The sequence below is a fragment of the Belonocnema kinseyi genome, chromosome 10 (assembly GCF_010883055.1).
Source record: "Belonocnema kinseyi isolate 2016_QV_RU_SX_M_011 chromosome 10, B_treatae_v1, whole genome shotgun sequence".
Classification (NCBI taxonomy): Eukaryota; Metazoa; Arthropoda; class Insecta; order Hymenoptera; family Cynipidae; genus Belonocnema; species Belonocnema kinseyi.
Genome location: NC_046666.1, coordinates 5900331 through 5910492, shown reverse-complemented (window position 1 = coordinate 5910492; position 10162 = coordinate 5900331). Strand labels below are relative to the sequence as shown.

At 21.4% G+C, this 10162-nt stretch overlaps 1 protein-coding gene across 1 annotated transcript in view; it reads left to right on the top strand.

The window, feature by feature from the left end:
* The window catches only part of LOC117181924 (histone acetyltransferase KAT8), a 34186-nt gene that overhangs the window by 21476 nt on the left and 2548 nt on the right, over window positions 1-10162 (top strand). The window contains exon 6 of the mRNA XM_033374947.1: window positions 5229-5473. Coding sequence (XP_033230838.1) covers window positions 5229-5473 — 245 coding nt within the window. The remainder of the gene's footprint in view (window positions 1-5228; window positions 5474-10162) is intronic.

The following is a 10162-nucleotide window of genomic DNA, read 5'->3' as shown; positions in this document are numbered from 1 at the left end:
AAGTAGATATTGAAAGCTTGCATTTTTAATCAAAAATACCATTTTTTGACGAAAAATAATAACATAAACTATTATTGTTAAAATATTGTAAATATTCTTTGAAAAATATTTTTTTTTATCGGCAATGTTGATTTTAGACGTAAAACACTTTAAATTGATAAAAATGTTGAAAATAATAAATCTTCTTTAAAATCTATTTTTTCATGTAAAATAATAGTTTCGAATACCAATTATTGAAAGATTTTTAATATTCAAAGTATAATTTTTGATTAAAAAAATATTTCCTGTGAAAAACGTTAATATAACCAGAAATTATTAAAAATGGCATGTTCTTGTTAAAGCGTTAATGATTTTTGTTTTAAATTACCAATTTTTAGTGGACAATGATGACATAACCTAAAATTGTTCAAAGTTTTGAATCCTCTTTGAAATCTTATTTCTTGTGATAAAAATACCAACTTTCGGCGAAAAAAAGCTAACATATTTCAAAATTATTAGAAATATTTTCAACTTTTTTCAAATTATTATGATTTTTTATTTTAGATGCCAATTTTTGGTGTAGAAAGCAAACCTAACCTAAAATAGTTGAAAATTTTTAAACTTTAAATATAAAATATAAATATAAACTTAGAAATTTAATTTATTTATTTAAATGACCAACTTTTGACGAAGAGTACTCAAATAATCCAAAATTGTTTAAATATTATGAATCTGGTTCAAATAATAAAATTAAAAACAAATTATAAATCTCTAAAATCAAATACTTTTTCTTTTGAAACGCTGATTTCATGTGAAAAGCATTTTTTTATGATTGAAAATACTAATTTCCAACGAAAAAATCTGATTATTTTTATTTTAAAATGCCAATTTTGGATGTAGAATATCAACCTAACCTACAATTGTTGAAAAATTATAAACTTTTATATGTGATGACTTTTTTTTAAATACCGATTTTTAATATAAAATGTCAACGTAACCTAAAAGTGTTAAAAAGCTGTAAATGTTCTTAAAAATCTAATTGTTTATTAAAAATACCAATTTACGACGAAAAATACTCAAATAATCCAAAATTGTTGAAAGCTTCTGAATCTTGTTTAAATGATAAAATTGAAGAAAAAAACTTATGAACCTTAAAAATGAAATTGTTTTTGTTTTAAATTTTATTTTTTCTGTTAAAAAAACGGTAATATAGCCTGAAACTGTTCAAAATAGCAAGTTTTGTTCAAACGTCAATGATTTTTGTTTAAAAATACCAATTTTTGGTGTAAAACCCTAACATAACTTAAAATTTTTCAAAGTTGTGCGTTTTCTTTGAAATCTAATTTCTTTTATTTAAAATACAAGTTAAAAATACCAAATTCCGGCGAAAAAGGCTAAAATAATTTAAAATTGTTAAGAATATTCTAAATCTTGTTCAAATTATTACGCTTTTTCAATACCATTTTTGATTAAAATGCCAAGCTAACCTAAAATAGTCGAAAAATTATCGACTTTAAAATAAAACGATTTTTGTTTTAAAATGCCGATTTTTAGTGTAAAACGCTATCATAACCTAAAATTGTTGCAAGTTGTGAATTTTCTTAAAATTCGAAATTTTTTAAATTAAATATACCAATTATCAACGAAAAATGCTCTAATAACCGAAAATTGTTGAAAGATTCTGAATCTTATTTGAATGATAAAATTGGAAAAAAATTGTCAACCTTAAAAATGAAATTGGTTTTGTTTTAAAATGTATTTTTTTTCTGTAAAAAAACGTTAATATGACCTGAAACTGTTAAAAAAATGTTATTTATTTTTCAAATTCTAATTTTTTATGTATAACGTTAACATAACCTAGAATTGTTAAAATTTGTAAATCTATATTTTAATGTGTTTTTTATTATTACTAAAAAATACGAATTTCTTACGGAAACCGCTAACATCCAAAATTGTTTAAATATTCTAAATGTTTAGTTCATCATGATTTTTGTTTTTGAATGTCACTTTTTGGCGCAAAACGCCAATATAACCTAAAAGTGTGCCAAGTTGTGAATTTTCTTTCAAATATAATTTTTGAAATTAATAATATCAAAATTGTTAATAGACTCTAAATATTGGTGAAATTATAATGATTTTTGTTTTTAAAAATGCCAGTTTTTTTAATGTAAAACCTTAATGTAACCTAATGTTATTAAAAAATTATGAAGCTTTAAAATCTAATGATTTTTGTTTTGAGCTGTCATTTTGTAAAAAAAGACAGTTTAAAACCAGATAAACCAAATTTTTTTTTAATTAAAAGATTTGTTCAATCTCATAATTTGTCATTAAAAACACCCACTTTCGGTCTAAAAAAAACTAACATAACCTAAAATTGTTCAAAATAGAGAATCTTGATAATGAGTTTTATTCAAAAATGCTCATTTTTAATGAAAAAAAAAAAAGAGTAACGCAACCTAATAATTTTAGTAATTGTGAATTTTCCTCGAAACTTTATGATTTTCAAATTTAAGATATAAAACAAAAAATGTATCTTTTTGTTTAAAATCCATCTATTCCAGGTGAAGATTCATCATTTTAGTTGGAAATTTATCAGTTTGGTTGAAAATTTAACTGTTTGGTTAAAAATTGGTATTTTTTAGTTAAAAATTAAACTTTTTTGTTAAAAATTCGTGTTTTTTTTTAAGTTTGAAAACAATTTTTTAAACTGAAAAATTCAACTATTCTATTTTTAGTTGAAAATTGATCGGTTTTAGTTGAAAATTGAAGTGTCTGGATCAAAATTAATGTATTTTGTTAAAAATTCGTTCTTTTTTATTGGGCTTTATTGTTTTTTATTCCAAATTTAAATATTTGTTTGAAATATAGCTATTTAGTTAAAAATTCGTTTTTTGCGTTGGCTGAAAATTAATTTTTTCGCTGAAAATTTAACTATATAACTATAACTATTTTGTTGAAAAATTTTTTGTGCTTTTTTTTGTTTTTGTATAAAATTCCTATTTTTTACTGGAAATATAGCTATTAAATATTTTGTTGAAAAATCATCTTTTTGTTGGAAATTTAATGATTTTATTTAAAGATTCGTAATTTTGGTTTAAAATTAAACTATTCCAGTTGAAGATTCATAATTTTATGTGAAAATTTGTCGCTTTGTTTGGAAATATATTTTTTACCTGAAAATTTAACTATTCAATTGACGCTTTATCTTTTTTAATTCAAAATTTATATATTTGTTTGAAAATTGATCCTTTTCGGTTGAAAATTCAACTGTTTGGTGGAGAATTAATTTTTTTTTTAATCGTCTTTTGGGTAGAAAATTAATATTTTTTGATTGAAAGTTCAGCTATTTGTTTAAAAATTTATCTATCTTTTTGAAAATCCACATTTTTACTTGAAAAGTTAGGATTGCATTTTAATTATAAGTAGATAAAATACAAATTTTTTTGAATTATCATTCAAATTCATGAAATTTCGAGGCAATTTTAAGAAATAATTAATTATATTTTTTAGTATTATTTAATTAATTAATTTATCGTGCTAAAATATTTCAGAATATCTTGTATTATCAATTGCATAATTTAAAATTCATGTATTTTCTATCAAATTCGGTTAAAAATTTATTTATTTTGTTGAAAAATCGTCTTTGTTGTAAAAAATTCATCATTTTAGTTTGAAATTTATCAGCTTGGTTGCAAATTTAACTGTTTGGTTAAAAATTGATTTTTTTTAGTTGAAAATTCAATTTTTTTTGTTAAAAATTCTTTTTTTTTAATCGTCTTTCTTGTTAGAAAATTGTCTTGTTTGAATATTCATTTTCTTTTTCTTGAAAATTAAAGTGCTGCATTTAAATACGGTTAAAAATTAAATTAAATTTGTTATAACAATAAATCTGTTTTTTTTGTGTAGAAAAATAATTTTGATTGAAAACTGATCTTTTTTAGGTGAAAATTCAACTCTTTGATTAAGAATTAACGTATTTTTTGGAAAAATCGTCTTTTTGGTAGAAAATTATTAGTTTTTCATTGAAAGATCAACTATTTGTGTAAAAATTTATATATCTTTTTTGAAAATCCAAAATTGAACAAATTTTTATTATAAGTAGATAAAATCAGGGTGGCCGTTAAACCGGGAAATGACCGGGAATTTTTTGAGACCTGGAAATAACAGCGAATTTTTGTTTGACCGGGAATTTCACAAATTTGTAGAAGAAAAACTTTTCAAAACTTCTAAATATCTCTTTAAATTACTCTAATTTTTTCTACTAATAATAAGTGTGTTCCTATTGTTATTTACAAATTCTAATTTTAAGGATTTTTGTTTAATTTTCAGGATTTTATAAAAGTTGGAGGAAAAATTCAATTTTTTTCGACAGATATTTAGAAGTTCTAAAAAAATTTCCAAAATAATTTTAAATTTAAAACAATTTCTAGATTTCTCAATATTTTGTAATAAAATTTTGAAGCTTTCCAAGGATATTTAAACTATTAAAAAAAAATTGAATTTCTAATTTAAGAAGTGTTCCGTTGAAAAATTTTCAATTTTTCAATATTTGATCTTTCTAGCTTAAAATTCCTTAAAATTATATAATTTTGAAAATTTTAAAGTTCATTGATTGATTTTTTAATTTAGAGCATTGACAATGATAACGTGGATTTATATTTTTTTATATTGAAAAAAGTTAGTACCTTAAATTTTATACGCGTAAATTATTGAGCATTTGAATACACAATTTTTGTAATTAAAAACTTTTAAATTTCAATTTTAAAAGTTCAAAATTTAACAGTTCCACTTTAAGTGCTTTCATTTTCAGCTCAGTTTTTATTACCTCAAGTGGAATTTTTTTTAGCTTTAGGTCGATTAAAATGGGCTTCCTGAAAACAAAAATTTGAATTATTCAAATTCATGAATTTTCGTGGCGAATTCAAGAAATGATTAATTATATTTTTAGTATTATTTACTTAATTAATCTATCGTGCTAAAATATTTTAAAATATCTTCTAATATTAATTGACTTCCTTGAAAATTAAAAAAAAAAAAAAAAAAAAAAAACCATTATTTATAATAAACTCGCGAAAAAGTGATACATGGAAAAAAGTTAAGATATCTAAAAAACAAAAAATCTGAAATTGTCTGGGCATTTTTTCCAGGATTTTAGTAGACAACCTATAATTGCAACGTTTTAAAGATATATTGTTGAACCTATTTTTTTTTTTAGATACAAAATAATTAGGAAAAATTGTATATTCTAGGAGAAAGAATCTCCTGATGGAAATAATGTCGCCTGTATTCTGACCTTGCCGCCCTTTCAACGTCAGGGCTATGGCAAATTATTAATTGCATTTAGTTACGAATTGAGTAGAATTGAGCAAGCCGTTGGAAGCCCGGAAAAACCGTTGAGTGATCTGGGAAAACTTTCTTATCGAAGTTACTGGAGTTGGATTCTTTTAGAAATTCTACGCGATTTTAGGGGGACGCTCAGCATCAAGGACTTGAGGTATAAAGTTTTCAACATTTTTTGGTTCAAATTTATTTTATTTTTTTTGATAATTAACTTGTTTATTGTATTTGATGAAAGTTTATCTTTACAGATTGACAATTCAACTATATTTTGTTAAAAATCAACCTTTTTTCGTCGAAAATTCATCATTTTTACTTGAAAGTTTAAATATATTTTTGTAAATGCAACTATTTTTTTTTTTTTTTTTTGATAATTTAATACTTTGCAAATTTAAAATAATTATTATTTCAACAAATCTGATTACGATTACTTTTTTCTGTGATGCTTTGCAAATTTGGAAGAATAATTATTTCTTTTAACAATTTTTATAAAGAAATTTAGAGTTTGGATATTTTTTAACTTGTATAAAATTTTACACTCAGCTATAACGTTTTTAATAATAATTGCAACTTATCTGTCGGAACTAAAATATTAAAATCAAAACCATTTGAGCATTTTAAACAATTTTATTTTTATAAGAGTATATATGCATTATATATTTAATAAAAATTACTTTTTAGAAAACAATTTAATGGTTAATTTTTTTCATTGAAAAGTTCAATATTCCAGTTTAGTTTAAAAATTGATCTTGTAAGTATAAAAATTCATGCATTTTGTGGAAAAATGGTATTTTTCTAGTAAAAAATTAATTTTCATCTTTGAAAATTCACCTTTTTGGCTAAAAATAAAACTATTTGCTTGAAAGTTTTACTCTTTTGTTAAAAATTCATCATTTTTGTTTAAAAAAAAAAACTTATTACTTTGATTGAATTTTTTTTTGGAAAATTCGTTTTTTTAAATAGACAATTCAACTATTTCGTTGAAAATTGGTCCTTTTTAGATGAAATTACAACTATTTTGTTAAAAATTCATTTATTTTGTTGAAACTTCTGATCGCAGTAAAATTTAATTTTTTATTATTTTAATAATTTTGTTCAATTTAGAAAAATCGATATCTACTTTATGTAGTCGCCGATATTCTCAGTTTACTCGAACGAAATCATAATTTATTCTCAAACTGTTATTTATTTATTTTGAAATTATACTAATTTTTTGAAAATTTATGTACTTTGTGAAAAATTCACATTTTTTGTGGAAAATTAATCCTTATAGTTGAAAATTCATATTTCTGGAGTACAAAATTAATTGCTTCTACCGAAAATTTGCATCTTAATGTTCAAAATTCAATAATTTTAATGAAAATTTGTCTTTTTAATGGAAAATTCAACTATTTCGTTCAAAATCCATATATTTTGTTAAAAATCGACTTTTGTTGGTAGAAAATTATCTTTTTATTTTAAAGTTTATCTTCTTCTTTAAAAAATCTCCTTTCCGGTTAAAAATTCAAGTATTCCAGTTGAATATTTATCATTTTATTAGAAAATTCATCTTTTAGGTTGGAAATAAAATTACTTGGTTGAAAGCTAATCTCTTTTGTTAAAAATTAATTTGTTTGTTTATTAGAGATTCATTATTTGAATTGAAAATTCATTTCTATTGTTGAAATGTCAGCTAATTGATTGAATACTTCTTTTTTCTTTGAGTGGAAAGGAATTTTTTTGCCAAATATTTAACTTTTTTGTTGCAAATTTGTTTATTCTATGGTTTAAAATTATTTTGGTTTTTAAACTAAAAATGTAACTATTGTTCCAATTGAATATTCCATAATTTCAGTTAAAAATTCGTATTTTTGTAGAAATTAATCTTCCTTCTGGTTTAAAATTCAACTATTCCAGTTACATATGTACAATTTTATTTGCAAATTCATCACTTTTTTTTTAAAAACGTAAGTATTTTTTAAAGTTTTTTTTAAGTTAGTTTTTTGTTGTTAAAAGTAATTTTGTTGACTGAAAATTTCACTTATTTCAATTTAAAATACCATAGTTGTAGCTGAAAATTCATCTGGTTAAAGATTAATTTTTCAACTTAAAATTAAATTATTTAAATTTTAATTGATAATTTATCCTTTTGAGTACAAATTAATTTGTTTGTTTGAAAATTAAATCTTTCCGTTGAAGATTAATTGTTTTAATTTTAAACTCTTATGCTTCGTTTAAAATTAATTTTTTTTAACGCAAAATATTACTTATTACTTAAAATTCTTTATTCCGGTTGAAAATGGAAGTATTCCAGTTAAATGTTTATAATTTTTTTTGAAAATTCATATCATAAGTTGAAAAATGAGATGTTTGAAAACTTGTTTTTCATTTGGATGCTTTTCGGTTGGAAATTATTATTTTTTAACTAAAAATATAACTATTATTCCAGTTGAATATTCCATAATTTTATTGAAAGATTCATCTTTTTGGTTGAAAATTCACTTTTTTATTACAAATTTCATTGATCAATTTTTGGTTCAAAAATTGTATTTTTTAATTGTTTTTTTAAGATAGTTTTTTTTATTGTTGAAAGTAATTTCTTAACTGAAAATTTTACTTATTCCAATTTAAAATTCCATAGTTGTTGAAAATTCATCTGTTTGGTTAAAGATTAATTTTTTACCTTTAAATTTAATTAATTTTTAATTGAAAATTTATCCTTTTTAGTTAACATTATTTTTTATGTTTGAAAATTAACTATTTCAGTTAAAGTGATTATTTTTTCAGTTCAAAATTCAACGATTTGGTTCCAAATTTGTTGAAATTTTTAAATTAAAAGTTCAACTATTTCGTTAAAAATTAATGTGTTTACTTAAAAAATTATATTTTTTTTTTTAGAAAATTAATCTTTTTATTTGAAAGTTAATCTTATTTCAAAATTCATCTTTTTGGTTTGAAAATTAAAGTGTTTCAGTGAAATATTCATAATTTTATTTGAAAATTCATCACTTTGGTTGAAAAAAGAATACTTGAAAACCCGGTTTTGTTTCTTGTTAAAAATTATTTTTTTTTTTAACTGAAAATTTAACTATTCTATTTTTGGTTAAAAATTGATATTTTTTACTGAAAAATTCAAATATTTGTTTCAAAATTAATTAATTTTACCATTTTTGCTCTGTTATGTTAAAAAATATTTAGAATGAACGTCTTGGATTATAATAAATTTCGGCGTTTAGCGGCAAATATGAACATGTTAGTTTTAGTTGACTGAGAAAATAGAAAAACTTGACCGGGAATTTTATGAAGCCGGGAAAAATGACAGTGAATTCATTTTTTGACCCGGAATTTTATTAATTTTTATAAACAAATCTGTCCCAATTTCGATTTCAACATTTTTTTAGTTAAAGTTAAAGTTAAAGAATTTCCAGGTTCGTAATTAATTCGTAATTAAAGGCTTTTATTTCATTGAAAATATTGTTTCAAGTCTGAATTATTATTAGAAAATTTTAAAAATTAAAAAAAAAAAAAATCCTTAAATTCTTCCTGGGTCGTTTTTATTAATATTGAAATTCTCTTGAAATCTTTTTGAATATTCTGTTCAAATAATTTTTCAAAATGAATCATTTTCAATTTTCTTAGGAATTTTAAGAAAATGTTTTTATTCGTTTGGAAACTATCAGAATTCTTAAAAAGCCTCTAAATTTGTTGTAAACTGCAAAAATCTACATTTTTTGTTTTAAATTAGGTTGTGAGTATTTACACCGAAATTTCGTTGCGAATAACTAAATTTTTTCGGTAAACACACTTCGTTAAAATTATTTGCAATAATTTCAAGTTCTAAATTAATTTTTAATTTTTTGAAATTGTTTCTAAAAATAATAAGTGTTAAAATGTTATTTAGGAATCCAAATTTTAAGGACATTTTTTTTAATTCGCAGGATTTTCTAAAATTTGAAGGCCAAATTTGTTTTTGAAGTTATTGAGAAGTTTTGCAATATTTTTAAAAATAAAGGTAAATATGAAAAAATTTAAAACTACTTCTAGATTTCTCAAGATTTTGAAATACAATTTTAAAATTTTTCAAGAATGCTTGAACTATTTAAAATTAAAATAATTTAAATTCTAACTTGAGAACTTTTAAGTTGAAAAAAATGTAAATTTAAAAATATTTATTGGCCTAAAATAACTGAATAATATAATTTTTGAAAATTTCAAAAGTTCATTGATTTTTTTTTTTTTTTAATTTAGAGTATTGAAAATGTTAACCTGGATTTATATTTTTGGAACTTAATCTAAATCTTTGAAATTTATGAATGTTAAAAATTCTAAATTTTGCAGTTTAAATTTATTAAACTTGAAATTATTTAGTTGAAAAGTGTTACTAGTTTATACGTGTAAATTATGGAACAATTCAATAGAAAAATTTTGAATTTAAACACTTTTAAACTTCAATTTTGAAAGTTAAAAATTTTTTTCTTTGATTAAAACAGTCACCCTGTTTAAACTTTGAACCTTACAATTTTGATTGTTATTTAAAAAAAGGTTTAATTTGTAAGTGAAATTGTTAAATTTTAGTGTTTAAATAGCAATTGAATCTGAATCTTTGGATTCTTCAATTTTTAAAAGTTGAAAATTTGGTTATTTGTCAGTTTGCAAATCCAATTTTTAGAAAATACTGCAAATGAAATAAAAATCCATCAAATCTTCCAGATTTTTTTTTACCATTTTGATATTCTTTCAAAATCTTTTTAAATATTCTTTTAAAACAATTCTTCAAAATGAAAAATCCTTTTCAACTTTCGTAGGAATCTTAAGAAAAATGTTTTTCATTCTTTTGAAGCCTTTCACGATTCTTAAAAAGCTTCTA